At 43.4% G+C, this 22,104-nt stretch overlaps 1 protein-coding gene across 1 annotated transcript; it reads right to left on the minus strand.

The window, feature by feature from the left end:
• Positions 1-593: 593 nt before the first annotated feature.
• Positions 594-21,396, minus strand: LOC133249277 (cytochrome P450 2U1). The gene is made up of 5 exons (XM_061419431.1): positions 20,739-21,396; positions 7,486-8,121; positions 5,568-5,729; positions 3,864-4,031; positions 594-3,127 (listed from the first exon to the last, which is right to left on the minus strand). Exons 1-5 carry the CDS (start codon positions 21,226-21,228, stop codon positions 2,952-2,954), a joined length of 1,632 nt encoding a protein of 543 aa, XP_061275415.1. The 5' UTR covers positions 21,229-21,396; the 3' UTR covers positions 594-2,951.
• Positions 21,397-22,104: the final 708 nt, after the last annotated feature.

Consider the following 22,104-nt stretch of genomic DNA (forward strand, 5'->3'; position numbering starts at 1 on the left):
ATGACATAATCACCTTCCAAAGATTCTACCTCCAAATACCATCACACTGGGGATCAGATTTCAACTAATGAATTCTTGGCAAGGAACACATACATTTAGTCTATACCAGAGAGTTCTCAGGAAAGGCCACTTTAGATTGGACCCTAGTGGAAGCCGTGCCTGCAGAGGTGACCTCTGAGCTATAACCTGTAGGAGGAAGACTGGGCCATGGAAAAAGGCTGGCAGTGGGCTCATCTAGAGGAAAAATCCATAGGGTGGGGTATTTTAAAAACTCGTTTTCCTGAGCTAAGAAGTGTAATTGAGATAAGCACTTGATACTTTGCCACCATGGGCTTGTACAGATTCATCCATCCTTCAAACCATGCAGGATTTTGATGTGGGAAATAAGAAACGTGGGCTTTAAGACAGCCCTGAGAGTAACTGTGTAAAAGAGAGCATATTTTAAAAGAATTATCCTCCTGCCTGGAGATCATGCTTACATGTGGCCATCTCTCTCTTTCTGAAGGTCTGTTCCCTCTTCCACTTCCTAACTTGACATCTGGTAAGACAGAATTTTGCTTAGCAACTGAAATAAAACCCCCAAAACCCAGAAGTGACACTTAGTTAAAATTAAAAGTTTAATAAAAACATCAAAAATTATGTTCACGATGAGGACTAAAAGTAGGTATCAGGCAGAATTACCAAACAAAGTACTATTCTTTTTACACTTCAAGTAAATCATAAAGTACAAAATCGTAAAACATCAACACATGGGAGGAAAGCACTAAGTCTTCGCAGTGATTTGCCATAAACAGATGTTTTTAAAGTGCTACAGTTTAAGGCATTGTTTTAAAGTTTAATAAACATCTTATTTCAACATACTCTCACAGAATAGTTTTTTTTCTCAAATTAGCTGCAAACTGTTTAGGGAATACTGAAAATGTATTTATAAATCGAGGAGTAATAAATTTGCTAATGCAAAGTTAATAGTGCAATTCCAAAGCATATGCAATTTCAAATGAGGAACAAACTGCCCTGCTCATGACGCAGGGTAACCCACACCATCCATCCAAGATCTGCACAACAAACTCTCCATTCACTCACAGTGCCTAGGCATTTCATTCATTAGGTTTTCTATTTTAATTAACAAAAAATGCTCAAGGCACCTAAAGATTGGCCTGTATGTCATTTATCCATGTTGAAAATGCAGAGAGATAGGCTGCTATGGGATCTAGTGGAGGAAGTACCAAGAAGTGGTACAGGAAGAACTCTCCTGTTATAAACTGGTAGGTTTGAAACAAACAGTAGTACTTCTTCTTAATAACTACACGAAGTCCTTAGCTTCTCTAAGCTTGAGCTTCATAGCTACAAAATATCATCCTGTGACTGGACAGTCTGTAAGAATTACATAAGTATTCAACTGAAGCATAAAATATGTTGCCAGAATGAGGAAGGCTCAAAAAGAACAGCTGCTCATATTATATCACGATTCCTTCTATATATGGAATATAATGGGAGAATAAAGGAAAGGCCTAGCCACTTTTGGGGCATGTTCTCTGTGGATAGGTCTGCTTTTCACTGTCTAGGACTGCTCAGACATTTATCATCCTGGCTTCGTGGCAGCAAAAAAGGCCAGTAGCACCCCCATGATTATGATAACGAAAAACACACCCCCATATTTCCAAACACCTCCTGAAAGAGGGCGTTAACCTTTTTCGAGAACTGCTCTTTCAGAAGGAGCTTATTTATTAAGAAACAATTTAGTTATCTTAATAAGCAAAAGAATGCCTTCCTGTCTTTGTGAGTCTTCAAGGATGAGATATGTTAGGCCTAGTGGCAGGAAGGAAGAACAGGAAAGGAACGTGCAGTACAGCTCAAATCCTTCCCTTATTAATCCTAGTATCAAAATTCCTGAGCTCACTATTCAGGGCTCAAGTTAAAAGCTAGAGCTACATCCTTGTGGGTAAAGACAGCAGAAAGGAATCCTGCCATGAAGCCACTTCTTCATCTAGGCTCACTGTTGATGTAGTTGAAAGAGAAGGCAAACATACATTCAGACCATATCCATTCCTCAACATACTGAACAAGGGTTCTCTTCATCCTATGTCTACAAAAAGTAAAAACTAAAATCGTAAAAGGGTAATGATAACAAGTCCCCTAAAACTGACATAAACTCTGTTCCAAGATAAGTTCTAATTCATTGTCACTCAAGCCCACATCCTTCTCTGATGAAGTATTAAAGTCTGAACACCACTTTCATGTTGCCATGGGTCTTAAACAGGTAGGTCTTCCTTCTCCCGGATTTGTTCTCCAGAACTTAACAGCATCTTAGTGATGTCAGTAAAAATATGGGGCATTTGACCATCGTTCAAGCCGAGATGAGTGTCTGCAGTAGCTCAGTGGTAAAGAATCTGCCTGCAATGCAGGAGCCGCAGGAGACCCAGGTTTGATCCGTGGGTCTGGACGATCCCCTGGAGAAGGGAATGGCAACCCATTCTAGTATTCTTGTCTGGAGAATCGCATGGACACAGGAGCCTGGCAGGCAGTCCATAGGATCACAGAGTTGGAGACCACTGAAGTGACTTAGCATGCACACATGCATGCCAAGATATGAGGCAGGTTTTGTTACCACTGCCTTCCATGTGGAAAGACTGAGGCACTGAGAGGTGAGATGAAATGCCCACTGGTGGAGCCCACTGGGCATAAAAATCCATATTGCCTGCTTCCCCATCCACTACTTTGGTCGCAATCCCCCAAGTCACATGCATTACTGAAATGGCTGAAGTTTCCTGCAGAGGAACCCCCCCTCAAAAGCAAAAGTCCCCATGTTCGACCCTCTTTCCAATCTCTCTCTGATCTGAGGCCAACCTAGATTTTCAGAGTTGCCAGATCCACTGTCAATTACAGAAGGAAGGCTGTTTAGAAGGATGTGTATTTACATTCTCTGCACCATCTCTTCATGGAGATGTTCTTTATCTCTTTGAAGTGATTATATTAAATGGATGTGGGGCTAAAGTTAGACCATATTTCCCAGTCAGGATTGGCTTTGAATCCTTAGGCAAAACAAACGTGAAACTCTGCATTAGGCTCACGAACATCAGGAACAACTCCATCTTTGCCAGCTGCTCTCCCATACACACCCGCTTCCCTAAAAATAAGACCAGAAAAAAGGGATTACAAGACCACCCCTTTTCCCACCTCAAAAGGGATACATTTATACAAAAACTCTAAATTGAGTGTTTTAAAGGCAGACACTGAGAAGTTTGAAATAAAATTGCCACATATACCCCAGGGCTTCCCATAGTCTATTAGAATTTTTACCAAGTTCACATTTTAGCTGACTCCTCACAAAAATCTATGCTCATCCTAGATAGAAACTGGAGATGGACCCAACAAGGCGGGCTACCTCGTCTCCTCCTCCATACCTACTTATCTCTTTCCCTGCTCTTACCTGGAAGATTGAAGAGAAGAGACATCACGTGAGAATCTCCGGAGCATTCCTTTTCTATAGAAAGAAGCCTCCTTGCCCTCATCTAGGGACCTAAAAGAGTAACTGCTGAGATCAGAGATCCCACCCTCTTACCCACCATTCAGGCAGGTCGAAAGCTGCTCTTAACTCTAATAGTTCTCTGGGACTTCAACAATCACCTGGACAATGCAAAAAGGAAGATTTCTAGTCACGTTTAACGATTTAAAATCAACTGCTTTCATTTTTTTTAATATGAAATGAACATAGTGGAGATGCATTATCTAAATTATTTCTCTCATATATTGGCTTGTCAAGAAAGACACATTTTTAAAACAATATCATGAAATAATAAAAGATTCTTCTGGTTCTACTTCTTTCTTAATTATACCATTAAGAAAATAAAAGTTTAACTGACCTATCCCAAAAGGAATAAACGTTTCCTTTTTAATAAGTTGTCCTTGATCATCCAGAAATCGATCAGGGTAGAAATCATTTGGTTTCTCCCAGATGGCTGGGTCTCTGTGTACTGACCATAGGTTGGGTAATATTATTGTGCCTTTAGGAATGGTAAAACCTTGGAGCACTAAAACAGAACAAAACCACAGAATCATTCAACATGCTTTTACTAATAGCTCTCAGTAAACATCACTGTTTGAAAAAAAAGAGCTAGTTATGTATCTAGGTTCTTAAGCTGCTGAGAGTAAACTTTCAGGTACTTTGAGGGCAGGGAAAAGACCTCATTAACTGTCATCGTCTCCACACGATCCCTAGACTCAGCCTAAGACAGAGCACAGGAGCTGCTCTGATGCATGCTGAGTTAATAAACCCAATCAAACCATTAAAAATTATAATTAAGAGAAACATTAAAATAGAAATCATGTGGCATGTCAAGTAAACTGTTCCAAAAAATTATAAATTCCTCCCTGGTGGCTCAGTGGTAAAGAACCCACCTGCCAATGCACGAGACACAGGTTTGATCCCTGGGTTGGGAAGATCCCCTGGAAGAGGGCATGGCAACCCACTCCTGTATTCTTGACTGGAAAATCCCATGGACAGAGGAGCCTGGCAGCCACACTCCATGGAGTCACAAAGAGTCAAACATAACTTAGCAACTAAACTCAGATGGTAAAGAATCTGCCCACAATGCAGGAGACCTGTGTTTGATCCTGGGTCGGGAAGATCCCCTGGAGAAGGGAATAGCTACCCACTCCATTCTTGTCTGGAGAATTCCATGGACAGAGGAGCCTGGCAGGCTACAGTCCACAGAGTCGCAAAGAGTCAGACATGACTTGAGCGACTTTCACTTCTCTTCACTTCAGACAACAGTAATTCTTATATATAATTTACAGCTCACAGTCTTTTATGTCCACACAACAATGCAATGAAGAAGGTAAACTAAAGGGATATAACAGGACATCAGCACTGGCTCTCACCAGCTGTCAAGATCATATGTACTTTAAACAATGCCCCAAAGATGCCGCACATACTTTGTATCTAATTTCCACCCAACTGTTGAGTGATCCAATGTCATTTATAAGTGATTGCCTCCTACAATTGTCTTATAAGTAGATGCAAGGCCATTTCATCACAGGCTGTCTCCAGAGGACAACTCCTGGCTATGAAGGACATTTACAGTCTGAGAGCCTGTATGTCACTGTAGATGAGAGGCTGAAACATGTGCCCTCAGAATCAGATGGGCTCTTCTAATTCTTCACCATTTGTGCTTCAGTTGCAGAATTGTTAAAAACGATGCAGGATAATTCCCAGTTGAACTCCTTAATTCCAAATTTAGGCTAGCTCTTCGGACCTCCAAGAACAGGAGGACTGAGAGGGACCTTTGTTAACTATTGTATCTGCCAATACAGCCACCTTAAAGGGAAGAATTTGCCTGACCAGTGTACATGAGCATGCTCTGAAGCCAAGAGAGATGTTTACCAGTCAGCCAGTGCTGGAATGCCAGCCAGTACAGCAAACAGGGACAGCAAGGCTGAAGCATCCCCTGGACATTTGATTATCCATGACCATGCCAAACCCCGGCTGCACCCTCACCTCAGGTCCTCTGGGTGAAGGGGCTGGGTTCCCCTCAAGGGCATTCCGAGGAGGAAGGCCCTGGACTTGCCTGTTTTCTCTGAGGTCATGTGAGGGATGGAGAGCGGCACCACAGTGCTCAGCCTCTGCACCTCCATGATGGTGGCTTCTGTGTAGGGCATCTGCGCCTTGTCAGTGAGGGAGGGGGCGCGGTCAGCACCAATGACCCTTGCAATTTCTTCATGAATCTTTTCTATACAAAAAAAAAAAAAAAAAGGAAAGCAGAATCCAAAGGATAAGCCAGGAGAGACTGCCCTCCCATGCACACTTCCCATCACCACACCTGCCCAGCTGGGAAGTCGGCAATAGAAGCTGACTTAGCCTCCATGAAATGAAGCACCGCTCAGATATCCCAGTAGAGGCAGCTGGTCCCAGGGACTCTGTACCAGCCTGGGACGCTTAATGGAGCATGGCACAGCAGACAGAGGGGCCAAGGGGAAGGTGCACTGGATTCAGGACCAGTCTGAATCACTCTCTCGTATCAGCTTAGAACTGGCTCTCTAAACTTTTACCTGTGATGACGTGTGACAGCTCAACATGACCCCCCGTGACCCCACTTCTTGGTGGTCACATCTTTGTGCTGTCCCCTCCCACTTTATACCAAACTGGTCTCTGTTACCAATAGAATAGGGAGAAGTAGTGGTATGACCATTCTGAGCTTGGGTTAGAGTTGACCACCATGGCTTTTGTCTGGACCACTCACTCTCGAGTCATTCATTCTGGGAGAAGCTGGCAGCCAAGTCAAGGTCTGAAGGGTAAGGCCCGCCAGCAGTCATGTGGGTGAATCATCTTGCTAGAGGATCCTCTAGTCCTAGTCAAGTCTACAGGTATTTGTCACCCCCGGCCACCATCATGATTATAATTTCCTAAGAAATCCTATGCAGAACATCCAGCCTAAGCTGCTCCAAACTCCTGATCCTCAGAAACTATGTGACATAATGAATGGTTGTTAAGATGCTAAATTTTGGGATAATCTGCTACTCATCCATAGTTAATGAATGTAGGTAGGCAAAATCCCACCTACAGTAGGCAGACAATGGTCCCCCAAGATGTCCATAATCCCTTAGAACCTGTGAATATGCTATCTTATATGGTAAAGGGACTTGGATTAAACGAAGGACCTTAAGCTGGGGAGATTATGCTGGATTTTCTCGGTGTGCACAGTCTAATTACATGGGTTTTAAAATTGGAGAACTTTTTCCAGTTGAGTTTAGAATCAGAGGGAGATATGACTACGAAAAAATGGTCGGAGAGATACAAGATTGCTGGCTTCAAAATGGGAGCAATGGGGCCACCAGCCAAAGAAGCTGGAAATGGCAAGGAGATGGATTCTCCTCCAGAGTGTCCAGCAAGGCACGCAGCCCTGCCAATGTCTTGATTTTAGCTCACTGAGACAGTGTCAGACTTCTAAGGTACAGAACTCTAAGATAACAAATTTGTGTTAAGTCACTAAGTGTGTGGTTATTTGTTGTAGGAGCAATGGAAAATGAATACACTTCTTCCCCCTGTCCTTCCACTGTGAACTTCCACTGATATTCACTACCTACTGGTATTGATGTGGTGGAACTAGCTCTGTGACCTTGTGAAAATCACAGAACTCTGGGCCTCTGGTCTCACTTTCAAAAAAGATGGATGGGTTCAGATGATTATGATTCAACTCTAAAAGAGTCTTCTCTAAAGTTCTTTCTTCATCCTAGATTTCACACAGAATCAGACCTGTAGAGATTTAGAGCAGATGCATGCAAGCTGTGGCCTTAGTGCCACTGTCTAGAATCTTGGAGTTTCACTGTTAACACCTTACCAATTCCCTATGAGATGCAAGCATTTCCATTTTGTTTTCCAGCCTGAAGATGTTGCTTATTGATAGGAGCCACAGGATCACCAAGGTTGTTGATCCTGATTTAAATATCCTGGTTTTGCCATGAATAAAGAAAACATCTGTTTATTACCTTGAATGTTGGGGTGCAGTGCCATATACAGGAGGCACCAAAGCAAAGAGTTAGTTGTGGTATCAGTGCCAGCAATGAAGAGATCGCCGATGATGTAAAATAAGTAATCTTCATCAAACCCACTATTGCTGTTATTTTTCTTCTCCTCCTCCACATGGAGAAGATACATGTCTATGAAGTCCTGAGGGTTCTCTACATCCAAAGACTCTCGATGATCTTTGATGATTTTTTTAAGGAAAAGGGTTAAATCCTTTTCAATCTGTCTTAATTCCTTAAATGGTCCAAAAGGAAGGTAATAAAGCCAGGAGCATATGTTGACCAGGAGGAGCTGGGTGTTCAGACAAACTTCTAATGCTCGTGACATAAAATTAAGCATTTGCTTAAATTCACTATTGGTGTAATCAAAGCGCCGACCAAAGCACAAGGAGCAAATGATGTTAGAGACGGCGTTGTTGACAATGGGGAAAGGATTGAAAGGGGCGTCTCCGTGCTTTTGCATTTCCTCTTTCACATATCTGAACTCCTCAATAATCTTGGGCTCCAAGCTAAGCTTTCCCAAGCCAAAATGACGAAGAGTTGAATGAGAGAACTTCCTCTGTTGTCTCCAGACTGGACCATAATGTGCAAATACAATCCCTGCAAAAAGAAACCAAGGAAAGAAGGTGAGGGACAGCAAAGCTTGATTATTAACACTGAAGAGGACCAACCATAAAGTGGACCTGTACTTCTCAAGTCACTTGTGCAAAGCTCATATACGTATAGATAAGGACCACCAGCCAAGAAGAATGACTGGCAAAATTTAGTTATCCAGATAGTGTATGTTTCTAATAACAAAAATTATATCTAATTGCACTAGAAAACTTTGCTAAAAAGCTTATTATTATAACTCCAGGTGAAATAAGAGAAAACAAGGTTCGATTTCTAGAGTTACCTAAATTTCAAAATCTTATTTTCTTAAAGTGAACCCAGACTGAGAAAATATCTCAAGCTGCTGCTGCTAAGTCACTTCAGTCGTGTCCGACTCTGTGCGACCCCATAGACAGCAGCCCACCAGGCTCCCCCGTCCCTGGGATTCTCCAGGCAAGAACACTGGAGTGGGTCGCCATTTCCTTCTCCAATATCTCAAGCTAGGTACACGCATATTCTAAACATTATAAACACAAGAAGCACAGTAACAGAGCGCACATGAGGGCAGGGATAATATCTGAGTTTGCTCCTCATTAAAATCCAAACTTCTGACATAGGGCTACATACAGAGGAGGAGCTTGTTAAGTATTCGCTGAATACATGAATGACCCAACTGAATTAGAACGGTGCTCACCAAAGCTTGGATCAAAGAACGGGCAAGTCATCTAAAATGTCTGTTGTTGCAAACAGCCCTAATTTAAAAGCCTCTGAACTCTAGGACATTCACAACCACAGCTTATTTGATTCTCACTTACGTTATACATCTTTCACCATCAACCCCAACAGAATTGCTCTCAGATTTTCTATCAAATTGTTCTCAAATATTCTTTGCTTCCTGTCACTTATTTCATCCTCCTCTTTTCCATGGTGTGCTTTATTGTTTCAGCCAGCTCTTCTTCCTTCCTATTTTTCATCTACTTCATTCCTGCTACCTTCAAGGACATGCTTCATTCACTTAACAAATATTTCTGAATGCCTACTATGTACCAGACACTGGGATGCTGTGAATACAGCTGAGAATGAAATAAAGACCTCTCTCAGTGGTTAAGTCTGTCTATGTAAAATGATTCTTAATTAAAAAAAAAAAAAAAACGCCATATGGTCTGTTTTGAATGATCAGGTTCATATTCCTGACCAGGATCTTCCACACATCTGCTCAAATACGATATTCTTTCTAGGCCTTCTGTTTAGGTGTTTTATGACTCCCATTTGTCATCAACTACAAGTTTTTGTAGGGGTTTCCCAGGTGATGCTAGTGGTAAAGAACCTGCTTGCCAATGCAGGAGACATAATGAGACATGGGTGTGATCCCTGGGGTGGGAAAATCCCCTGCAGGAGGGCAGGGCAACCCTCTCCAATATTCTTGCCTGGAGAATCTCATGGACAGAGGAGCCTGGCAGGCTACAGTCCATGGGGTCAAAAAGAACTGAACACAACTGAAGTGTTGCAGCACAGCGTAGAAATCTTTTTGGACCTCCTGTGTTGAACCCATTTCCCTGGAATCTATGTCTTTTTCTTCTTTCACTACTGAATTTTGTTGAAGCCTATCCTCTAGTAGTTTCCTGGGAAAGGATACATCAGAGACAGATTTTCTAAAGATTTTCAGCACATGTATTAATTGTACCTTTCCCCCTCCATCAGAATTTTGAAAACATTGCTAATAGTACGTTGATGTGTCCTAAAATACACACACCTTCAATGTGACTGCTGCTGCTAAGTCGAGTCAGTCGTGTCCGACTCTGTGCGACCCCAGAGACAGCAGCCCACCAGGCTTCCCCGTCCCTGGGATTCTCCAGGCAAGAACACTGGAGTGGGTTGCTATTTCCTTCTCCAGTGAATGAAAGTGAAAAGAGAAAGTGAAGTCGCTCAGTCGTGTCTGACTGTATCGACCCCATGGACTGCAGCCTACCAGGCTCCTTCGTCCATGGGATTTTCCAGACAAGAGGACTGGAGTGGGGTGCCATTGCCACACTGCCATACTCCTCTCCAAAGTGGAGAAGACCCCAAAAGTGTGCCTACCAGAAGTATATTAACGATCTCTTGTCAAATAGTTGCCATCACTTGGCAGTTATCGACATTTTATTTTTGCCAGAGGGCTGAAATGTATCTCATCTGATTTTTATTTGCATGTCCCTGACTGTTACAGTGAGTTGGAACAGCTTCTCATATGGCTTTTGCCCAAGTTTCCTATTCTGTGATTTGTGCTTATAAACTGTGCAATTTTCTTCTTCTTATATATTCTACATGCAAAGCAGATACTGTCTTTCACCACGTGAATTGCTTTTTTTCATGTTTTCATGCTACTACTTGATAAACTAGTTTTAAATATGAAGGTAGTTGCATTTACCAATCTTTTCTTAGTGGTTTGTGCTGTGTATCTTATTTTAAAAATCTTTTCCTACCACAGGTTCATAAATACAACTATTTTCTTGTAAAATTAAAACATTTTGCTTTTTGACATTTAAGTCTCTATAGCCTACCTGGAGTTTATACTTATGTTAGGTATTCCTGAAGAAGGCAACGGCACCCCACTCCAGTACTCTTGCCTGGAAAACCCCATGGATGAAGGAGCCTGGTAGGCTGCAGTCCATGGAGTCTCGAAGTCGGACACGACTGAGCGACTTCACTTTCACTTTCATGCATTGGAGAAGGAAATGGCAACCCACTCCAGTGTTCTTGCCTGGAGAATCCCAGGGACGGGGGAGCCTGGTGGGCTGCCATGGGGTCGAACAGAGTCGGACACGACTGAATCGACTTAGCAGCAGTAGCAGTAGGTATTCCTACTTGTTGTGAAGAAGGAATCCACTTTACCCCCTATTCTGAAAATCTGTTATTCAAGCACCATTAATGGAACAGCTTCTCCTTTTCCCTACTGATCTACACCACTTCCTCTGTCATACATTTGCTGTATGCCGGCAGCTCCATTACAGGTTTTCTAGTCTGCTTTCTTGTATATTGTTGCTGTTGTTTAGTTGCTAAGTTGTGCCCAACTCTTTGGGACCCCATGGACTGTAGCCCGCTAGGCTTCTCTGTCCATGGGATTCCCCAGGCAAGAATACTGGAGTGTATTGCCATTTCCTTCTCTAGGGGATCTTCCCAACCCACATTTCCTACATTAGCATGGAAACGTGGGTAATCAAACCCACGTTTCCTGCATTAGCATGCAGATTCTTTATCACTAAGCCACCAGGGTAGCCCACTAATTTTCAGACCTTTATCCTAAGAAAGGATAGTGAAGGCTCTACAAGGGTTTCCCAGGTGGCTCAGTGTAAAGAATCTGCATGCCAATGCAGGAGACACCCCTGGGTTGGGAAGATCCCCTGGAGAGGGGAATGGCTACCCACTCCAGTATTCTTGCGTGGGGAATCCCATGGACAGAGGAGCCTTGGGCTACAGTCCATGGAGTTGCAAAGAGTCCAACACTATTGAGAGACTAACACTTTCACTTTTCAAGGCTCTACAGTTGCCTTTGAGATCCACTTAAGCTGCGGTCCACAAGTATTGTTTGCATGTCTTTTCAATACATTTGAAGTATAAAGTTTTTCTTCTGTTATTCTCTTTTGCCACCTAGGTTAACTGGCTTATGCTGATTTTTTACATCGATGAGGCCAGCTTTTTAGTCTAGAATGTGATCAATTTTAATAAATCTCCAAATAAAGTAGGGAAGAATTTTTATATAAGCAATTGTTGGGTATAAGGTCCTCTTTTTTTGAAATTTAAAAAAAACTTTTAATTTTATATTGGAGTTATCAGTTCAGTTCAGTCGCTCAGTCATGTCTGACTCTTTGCGACTCCATGAATCGCAGCACACCAGGCCAATGAACAATGTGATAATTTCAGGTGAACAGCCAAAGGGACTCAGCCACACATATACATGTATCCAATACAATTGAAATGTAGCATTGTAAAATTGTCACTTTGAAACTAAAGAAGAAACCGAAAAGATAGTGATTTTTGCATATTGTTACATGACCTTATGAAATCTTTTTTTCATATGAAGGACAAGAGCACTAAAAAATGATTCATTACAGGTATAAATACACCAAGCCTGCCACTGTAAGGTCCTTCCCAACAAAGAAAGCTGCTAACTGTTAGAATCACATCTTCTTTATCCTTACCAAATGTTTATCTGCCTGATCTCTCAACTATTCAAATACTTATGTTAAAATATTTTGCTCTAATGGTACTTATCAATTTCTTTTTGCAATTATGTAAGTTTTTGTTGTGTGTATATATATATATTTTAAGAATTAAAATATATAATTAAAATACACAAAAATTTTATGTATCTATGTTGTATATGCCAGACAACATTGTCAGCTACATTCAAATTTAGAAATATTTTATCTTCCTGGTTAAAAAAAAAGGGTTCCTGTTATCATCATGTAATGCCTTCCTTATTCTTTCTTTCTTTCGTTTTGGGGCTGTACTGGGTCTTCGTTGCTGCACTCCGGCTGTCTCTAGTTGCGGCAAGTGGGGGCTGCTCTCTAGGTGCAGTGCACAGGCTTTTCATCTTGCATGGTACAAGGTCATATCTCTCTGCCCTCATTCCCCTCCCTACTTCAAATCACTGGCTGACCAAGAGGTCACTAAAATCCAAAGCTCTTCAAAAGCATCTATTTTCTGCAGGGAAGGTGGTGGTGATAAGGAACTGGTCTAACTACAGTTTATATGCACTTCTAGCAATTGCTGTTTTCAGCTCTCTGGCTCATCCCTATCTCCTGCAATCACTGGTACCTCCGATTCCTGAGCCTTTCTGGGATTCCTTAGGAAGAACTGGACCACACTCCATTAGTACCTCCCCCTGCAGAAACCTAAGGGTGGTCACCCACCACTCTCTGAAGTCATTTGCCAATCCTGTCTCCGTTTTTTGTCTTCAGATGTTGTGGTACGGGGTTATAGGAACATTTCATCATGGATGGGGTAGGTGCTTCTGTGAAAAATTCCTCTGGTGTAGTGTGTGATTTTCAAGAAGGAATAAAAATTTATTAACTACCCCTGAAACTTGACTCTCTTTGTTTACTAAACCCCCATAAACTATTTTCTAGGGAACCACAGCTTAATCACACTTCCTGTCTTGAACCATGCCCAATCTTTTGCTGCTGTCAGCATTCAGAGGCTGTGTTATTGGGCTCCCTTCTCTTTCCTTGGAAAGATATGGTCTCTCACTCCAACTTCAGGATTTTATCCTAATTTTAACTGCCATCTAATTTAAGATGTCACATTGTCACATATGACATCTCTGGTCTGTCCTATTTCTCAAGGGATTTTATTCTTTTGTTAGGTCTTCAGTCTGTGTCACCTACTCATCATCTTTCAAACTCTCACCTTTAAACTTATATTTAAATCCATACATTTGGATTTTAGAAACATTTTATCTAGCAAAATGCCCTCTATTAGTTTTTCCAATATTTATTTAGAGTCCCCTATGTGCCAGCTACTAAGGGCATATGGATTTAAAAGACACAGTCGCTGTTCACGAGATGCTTTCAGTTTTTTTGAGGAACTGGATAAATCAACAACTCTACTGTTTTATGCTGGACTCTACTGAAGTTGCATAGCATATTGAAATGTTGTCTGGTGGGCTGCACTAAAGTTGCATAAGTGGTATGTATGGTATTGAGTGTTGCATTGTTGGGCTGTACAGGATTGAACGCTGTATGTTGGACTATACGGAATGTTCCGTTGTTGGGATACATTGTATTAAATGTTGTATGTTGGAGGCTACTGAGGTTTCAGTGTAGACAAGGGAAAGAGCACCCTGTCAGCTGAGTGAAAGCAGTACTTCTCAGACAGGACATCTGGGTGATACTTCATTTGTAAATAAGGATGTATATGAAGGCACATTTTAGAAAAATAAAGAACTTGGGGAAAGTTAAAAAGGGGCTGGTTTATCTTTAGGGAAAAATTCAGGTTTAGATAAGGTGGGGAAAAGGAGGGAACCCTCTCAAGAGAGGCTGGTCCTTGGGCATTGGGTATTGACAGCAACTTGACAGATATGAGGACTTCCCCAGTAGCTCAGATGGTAAAGAATCTGCCTCACATGCAGGAGACCTGGGTTTGATCCCTGGGTCAGGAAGATTCCCTGGAGTAGGAAATGGCAACCCACTCCAGTATTCTTACCTGGAGAATTCCAGGGACAGAGGAGCCTGGCAGGCTACAGTCCATGGGGTTGCAAAAGTCGGACACAACTGAGAGACTAACACTTTCACTTCGACAGATATGAAGTGCAAGACGTAAGAGGTGTCCAAGGAGACAGTGTCTGAGAATGTCAGGGATGAGAGGCATGGACAGAATTCATGGCATCAGTGTTTCAAACCTTGTAAAATACCCTGGTCGGGAAGCCAGAATGGCTTAGAGTCTTAGAGTGTTTGGAAGAGGTTCAGGCACATCTTCCAATTGTTGACACCTCCATTCTTTTTTTTTCTTTTTTTTTTTTTTTGACATTGGTGGCTCAGAGGTTAAAGCATCTGCCTGCAATGAGGGAGACCCGGGTTTGATCCCTGGGTCAGGAAGATCCCCTGGGGAAGGAAATGGCAACCCACTCCAGTATTCTTGCCTGGGAAATCCCATGGACAGAGGAGCCTGGTGGCCTACAGTCCACAGGATCGCAAAGAGCTGGACACGACTGAGTGACTTCACACTATTTTCTTATGTATACAATGGTTGTCTACAAAGACTTCATCTCAAGGGGATAAAAACCACTGAAAAATAAAAATGACTGCAAAGCAAAATCAGGACTCTGGTTTGGAAATGACAAAACATACCCTCAAGCTAGTTTGGCAAAAAGGCCAAGTAGGCTGTGGACGGAATAAAAAAGCAGAAAGAGCTGGGTGTCACCACCTCAGAGAGGACTAAACATCACAGAACTCCTTCTCTCCGCACCCCCTTTCACTTCTTTCTGCCTGCCTGCCTTTCTTCTTTCTTACTGTGAACCAGCTTCTCCAAGAATCAGGAGCTACCCTGAGATGCCCATTCTCCCATTTTCACCACTACAGAGAAAAGCCCTTCTAAAACCCTCTATTCTCTAGTTATAACCTGAAAAATGCCGAAGAAGGACTCAAGTGTTTCAGTCAGGTATTCCATGGTGATACCACTTTGGAATAATTTACATTTATTAGTTTTGCCTTGAGGTTTTCAAACTATGCCATTCTGGTAAGTAAAGTACTTCTTGGGTAGACTTGGCTCTGACTTAATAAACTTCTTTTATTTGAAGTACAGTTGATTTACAATATTATATTAATTTCAGGTATACAAAATTAGTTTCAGGTATACAAGATGAGTCTGTATTTTTAAAATATACTCCATTTAACATTATTATTAATATTGGCTATATTCCTTGTAATGTACAATATACCCTTGTAGCTTATTTATTTCATACCTAGTAGTGTGTACCTCTTAACCTGACTTTGTAGCTTTATTAACTATTCCTGCTCAGGAACAGAATCAGATGGATCAATAGGTTTGATGGGCATAGCTAACGTAGAACATCTTTATGGCCTATCTAGCTGACTATAGTTTTTATGTTTAAAAACAACATCAACTTGTCTAAGCACAATCATTTGAAAAACTCAAATAACTTTCCTACATGCTAGAACTCGTTGACAATGTGTTAAGTGAACAATTTCTAGCACATCACTGTTCATGAAACATTCCTTCTCTGCTAGTCTCACCCACTTTAGTAGCAAAATTCTTTAAAAACAATTTCTTGTAAGAAACATTTAATAACACTATTGGTCTCCAGTTCCTAATATCACCTTCTCTTATACCCTACACATCCTCCTTCTGGCTTTTATATTTTACATTTTCACATTTTATAATGTTTCTGTTGGAAATGACACTGAAGGGAGTGAGCAGGGAGTGAGGAATGCCTGGGCATTCCTCAAATCTTGCTGAGTCTCTCAGCCTTTCACTCCTGTGGCCAATCTCCTTCAAGCTGACCATGCCATCCACTTCTAGATCTATGAAGTCAACCCAGAACTCATCTGCTCCTTTATCCCTTGATGGTCATCTTGAGATAAATTTACCTCCTCCCATTTTATTCTTCACCTTTGAAACAATTCCATTAAAAGATTCCTTGACTATCTACATTTTCCTGTGCAGATGGCCTATTGTTTATTCCAAGTAAAATCCATAAGCATTTCCCTTGTTACATATGGTTCTTGCTTTACCTTCTCCTGTCAATCACCTTCACTAGCAACAGAAAATTCTTCCAGCACATTTGCCCAACATACATCCACCAGAACACCAGAGCAGCATCACCTGAGAAGTCCTAGCTGTGTCTTGGGGGAATTAATACTTTTAGGTCAGACACTGCAGCAGCAAATTATCCTGGGCACCCAAGACTTTCCCCATAAGGAGGGATCTAATAACAAACTGTGATCCAACTAATACTTAAAAACTGCCTTGTTATATATAACAACTACCTTATATATGTAATAATAACTGCATTATATATAACTACCTTATTATGTATAATAATAAATGCCTTACAATATATTTATGTATAATAACTACCTTATTATATCTAATAAGGCAGTTTTTAAGTATAGTTGGATCACAGCTTGTTATTAGTCCCTCCTTATTTAGGGAAGTCTTGAGAGCCAGGGATAATTTGGTGCTTCACTTAAAGTATTAATTCCTCCAAGAGACAGAGCCTATTGTACAGAGTGAGTGAGTCAGAAGGAGAAAGACAAACATTGTATATTAACGCATGTATATGACATTACTTTGCCAACAAAGGTTCGTCTAGTCAAGGCTATGGTTTTTCCTGTGGTCATGTATGGATGTGAGAGTTGGACTGTGAAGAAAGCTGAGCACCGAAGAATTGATGCTTTTGAACTGTGGTGTTGGAGAAGACTCTTGAGAGTCCCTTGGACTGCAAGGAGATCCAACCAGTCCATTTTGAAGGAGATCAGCCCTGGGTGTTCTTTGGAAGGACTGATGCTAAAGCTGAAACTCCAGTACTTTGGCCACCTCATGTGAAGAGTTGACTCATTGGAAAAGACTCTGATGCTGGGAGGGATTGGGGGCAGGAGGAGAAGGGGACGACAGAGGATGAGATGGCTGGATGGCATCACTGACTCGATGGACGTGAGTCTCAGTGAACTTCGGGAGTTGGCGATGGACAGGGAGGCCTGGCGTGCTGCGATTCACGGGGTCGCAAAGAGTTGGACACGACTGAGCGACTGATCTGATCTGATCTGATCTGATGGCATCTGGAAAGACGGTGCTGATGAGCCTATCTGCAGGGCAGCAGTGGACACAGACACAGAGGACAGGCTTGTGGACACAGTGGGGGAAGGGGGACGCATGGAGAGAGCAGCATGGAAACACACACGCTACCATATGCAAAACAGAGCCGGTGGGGATTCGCTGCTGACACATGGAGCTCAGCCCAGGGCTCTGTGACAGTCTAGAGGGGTAGGACGAGGGGGCAGATAGGAGGGAGGTTTAAGGGGGAGCCTGTGACTGATTCATGTTGATGTATGGCAGAAACCAGCACAGAATTGTAAAGCAATTATCTTCCAATTAAAAAAAAAAACACCTTCCTTATTATGGATTATTGACCAAACTATACATCCACCAAGAAGGACCTCAACGAAGAAAATCTAATTCTTACCTTTAAAAAATCAGGAGGAAAAGACAGACAAGCAACAAAAGTGACAATACAATGTGGTCAGTACAACAGTAGGTGCTTGGTGCATGCATTCATTCATTTCTTGACTACTTACTCTGTGCCAATTAGTGGGGGTGCAGTGGTTAAAATGACCTAAGTCTTTACCCTCACAGAGGTCACGTTCTGGAGGGAGGTGGGGTTGGTAATAGGCTAAATGCTTTCAAAATGTTCAATGAATGAGTTTGGTGAAATATGAATGAGATTCAGTTATGATATTGGACAGTGTCTAAACTAGAAGTGAAAGGTGACACTTGACTTAAGAGATGATAAAGAGTCAGCCAAGTACAAAGTTATTCCAGGCCCAAGGATAACAAAACCCAGTAGCCTGAAGCAGTCACCAACTTGCCAGGAAGCAGCTTAGTGTGTCCAGAGCAGACACTGTACTTGAAATGTACAAGGAAGGTATGAGTAGAAAAACATAAAGTCCAAAAGGCAAACAGACGCCAGACCCTTTAGGGTACAGAACGGGGTCAGAAGCAATTGGTTTCAGTGGCAGAGTGACATGATTTGTTCTGATTCGTAGTTTTTTGTTTTTCTTTTAAGAGATCCCTTTGATTGATGTATATATGAATGATTGGACAGAAGCAAGCAGGCTAGTTAAGAGGTTTCTGCAGTAAGAGATGAGAACTGACTGTAGCTTGGATAAGCTGGAGATGGGTAAAAGTGAATGGATACAGCACATGGATGTATCTGCAGTAGGAACTGATGAGACTTATTGACTGATAGGGAATGGGATGAGAGTTTAACTGAAAACAGTGGTATCACAGAGAAAAGAGTATCGCACCTCTGCCTGGGAGGGTAGAGAAATATGTCATAGAACACATCCTCAGAGAGGAGACATTGAAGCAGGTATGAGGAAACAGAGCGCAAGTATTGGTGAGGATGTGGAGAAACTGGAATGTTGGCCGTTGCGGGTAGGAATGTGGGCCATTGCTGGTAGGAATGTAAAATGGCGCAGCTGCTATGGAAAATGGTATGGCAGTCACTCAAAAATTAAACATAGAGTTCCCTATGATCAAGCAATTCCATTTCTGGATTTACACCCAGAAGAACTGACAGCAGCACTTTGAGCGGTTATTTGTGGATACACCATGTTCACAGCAGCATTTTTCACAATAATCTAAAGACAGAAGTACCCAATAGTCCATCAAGGAGGAATGGATAAACAAAGTGCAGTGCAAATGTTAAATGGAACAGCAGTCACTCTTAAAAGGAAGAAAATCCTCACACGTGCCACAAGATGGATGACCCTTAAAACATTGTATGAGGTGAAATGTATCCGTCACAAAAGGATAAATACTGCATGATTCCACTTAAATAAATTACCTAGGATGGAAAATAGAATGATGGTTGCCAGAGGTTAGAGACTTTAATGTTTCGTGGGTGTTTAGTGTTTATTTAATGGGTATGAAGTTCCAGTTTTGAAAGATGAAGAGGGTTCTGGAGATAGCGGAGATACTTTCACAATGTTATTGACTTAATGACGCTGAACTGTATGCTTAAAAATGATTAAGATGGTAAATTTTATGCTATCTGTACTTCACCTCATTAAAAGAGAGAGAGAGAGAGAGAGAAGAAAAGCAGGCAGAAGTTCTCCAGGTGGCCATGAGATCGGAAGAGAATTCCAGGTAGAAGCAGCAGCCTGTGTGAAGGCGTGCAGAGGGTGAGGTGTGGACTATGACATGTGTAATTTGTTTTTCAGTAATATCAAAATTAATGTTTTAAACATTAAAATATTAAGATCGTCTTTACTATTCATTTAAAATCCTGATGCAAAAATCTGGCTTAATCAGGGTCTAAAAAGCCTGAATCTCTTTATGCCACATTCCAAGAAGGGGAAGCAGCAGTTCATTTACTTAACAGTTACTGGCTCCTACTTCCAGGTGGCACAATGGTGAAGTATTTGCCTGCCAATGTAGGAGATGCAAGAGACAAGGTGTTCAACCCCTGGGTCAGGAGATTCCCTGGAGAAGGGAATGGCAGCCCACTCCAGCGTTCTTATCTGAAAAATTCCAGGGACAGAGGAGCCTGGTGGGCTACAGTCCATGGGGTCGCCAAGAGTCAGACACGACTGAGCACACACACACTACACTACTGTGCTACTGCACGCCAGGAAGGACGAGGAATTACTCTGTCCTCCTGGATGTCAGTCTAGTGGTGAAGACACAACTTTGGGCCCAAGGTTAGAAAATCCTGAAGCCTCAGGACTGATAGCGAAGGAAAAGTACTTTTGCAATTAAACAATAACAAGGGAGCCTAACTTACCTGCTGCAGAAGTGAGGGAAAAAAAAACAAAACTCCCTGCAGCAAAGACATTGAAATTAACATCTGAGTTAAGGATAGGATTGGCACAGATGGAAAAATAGTCTGGGACCCGTGCCGGCCAATACAACAGAGGGAACACTGATAAATAAAGGGCAACTGTGATATTCGACTGCAGCAGATAAGATGTTTACCAACCCTCAAAACTGCCCAACTTAGACTTCCATAAGCAGGAATCAGAGAGGCTCTGAACCTGATGTATTAGGTTTGTCAGTTGGCTCCTATCCTGTGGGAAAATAATCACATTAAATTCTTGCACTCAGAAGGCCAACGGTGTAAATATCCCTCTCTTTTTAACCAGGCCAAAGTTCCTCGTCGGGAACACAGCCTGAAGAGTGAGGCCCCGTTCTGGGAAGGAGTGAATACTCCTGGGGCGGATGGAGCCTATCCCAGCTGGATGGACGGGATCCGGGAGTGGAAGGAGCGCCTCCCTCCACCTCCGGATGCAGGTGCGCGGCGGGCCGGGTGCGCGGCCTCAGGGGCACAGAACCCACAGCCTCTGCGCACCTGCAGCCCCAGCCGCGCGTTCACAGGGCCCGTGACCCCGAGGCGCGGCCCAGCTCACCCTTTCCCTTGGTCATGATGGAGGTCAGCGGCACCCGCGGGCGGTCGCTGAAGACCTCGGCCTGCTGCACCAGCGCCTCCCGCACGCTGTGGAAGTCGTTGAGGACCACCACCAGGTAGTGGCCGATGAAGAAGCTAAAGATGTTGCCGTACACACGGCCCAGGTCGGCCAGGAGCAACTGCACGCCCTGGCCCGAGGCATTCATTCCTCCGTTTCTCGCTCGGCGATACGGCCAGCTCTTCCTTCGGAGAAAACGCGGCAGCAGCACGAAGCCGAAGTTGCCCACCACGGGCCAGGGCGCGGGCCCGGGGGGGATGCCCCGCTCCGGGAGCCGCCACAGCCAGCTCCAGCCCAGCAGCGCGGCGAGGACGAGCAGCAGCAGCGCGCCGCCCGTGGGGTCCAGCCGCAGCAACCCCGGGGGCGCGTGCAGGACGCGCAGAGGCCAGGCCGCGTCCTCGGTGGGGGGCTGGGGAAGCCCGGGGGAGGCCATGGCCTGTGCACCGGTGTCCGCAGCCTCTTGCCGCAGACCCCACGAGAGTCTCCCAGACACTGGTGCCGGGCCCCAGGGCCAACTCCCCTGGGCGCCCAGGGGCGGGGAGGAGACGCGGATGCCACTCCGGATTGGCTGCACCCACCGCCTCCGCCTGTCCCTCCAATCAGCGTCGCCCGAGCTGAAACGGGGACGCGCTTGCAACCGCGCTGTTGAGGTCTGCGGACCCGGCTGGGCTCGCGCCCCTCCGCTGGGTCGGACTTAGCAGTGACCTACGCCTGAAAAAAAAGATTCTCGCACATATTTACGCTCTGATTGGTTATCGGACTTCCTGTGTCCATTGTCAGTTGCGTGCTTAAACCGTGCCAGGTCAATAGGCCCCTCTTATGACTCAGCCTAAACATTAGCACTTTTACCCTGAGCTGGGAGAGAGGTCCTCGCCCCGTCTCCTGGAGCAAAAAGACAGGATTGCTGCTTTATCTAAATCGGGATTCGGAGAAAGAAATGACCCTTTCTTCCACCCAGAAACAGCAGGGTGATGGAAAGGCAATGTGTAGAATTTGTAGATGTAGGTGACCAACGCTTTGGAAAGGATGGGTGGGGAATAGTCGTGAGAGGGCGGGGGAGGGCGGGTGATGGAATAAAGCGCGTAGAACTTGCGGCAGGCGGTGGTAATATCTCTTTTGTGCGGAAAGTGAAAGCTCAGCGTGCGTTTCAGCGTGTGGCCGAGGTAAAGCACGAGACCTAATCCAGAAATTTGCTTGGAGGGTTTAATTAGCTAACAATATAAAAAGCAGGTTGTGCGAGGAGGGGTGACAGTATCGTTCTAGCTATGGTACCAAACCAGAAATGCTGAGGTTGGCATATTAAGAATTG

The sequence above is a fragment of the Bos javanicus genome, chromosome 6 (genome assembly GCF_032452875.1).
Source record: "Bos javanicus breed banteng chromosome 6, ARS-OSU_banteng_1.0, whole genome shotgun sequence".
NCBI lineage: Eukaryota > Metazoa > Chordata > Mammalia > Artiodactyla > Bovidae > Bos > Bos javanicus.

Bases quoted from the DNA above. Each gene is read 5' to 3' on its own strand.
- LOC133249277 (XM_061419431.1), bottom strand. From the start codon at position 21,228: ATGGCCTCCCCCGGGCTTCCCCAGCCCCCCACCGAGGACGCGGCCTGG. The intron at 8,122-20,738 runs GTGAGCTGGGCC...TTCTTTTTGCAG, and splicing joins CATCATGACCAAGGGAAAGG to GGATTGTATTTGCACATTAT. The intron at 3,128-3,863 runs GTCAGTTAAACT...TCTTATTTTTAG, and splicing joins GTTTATTCCTTTTGGGATAG to GGAAGCGGGTGTGTATGGGA.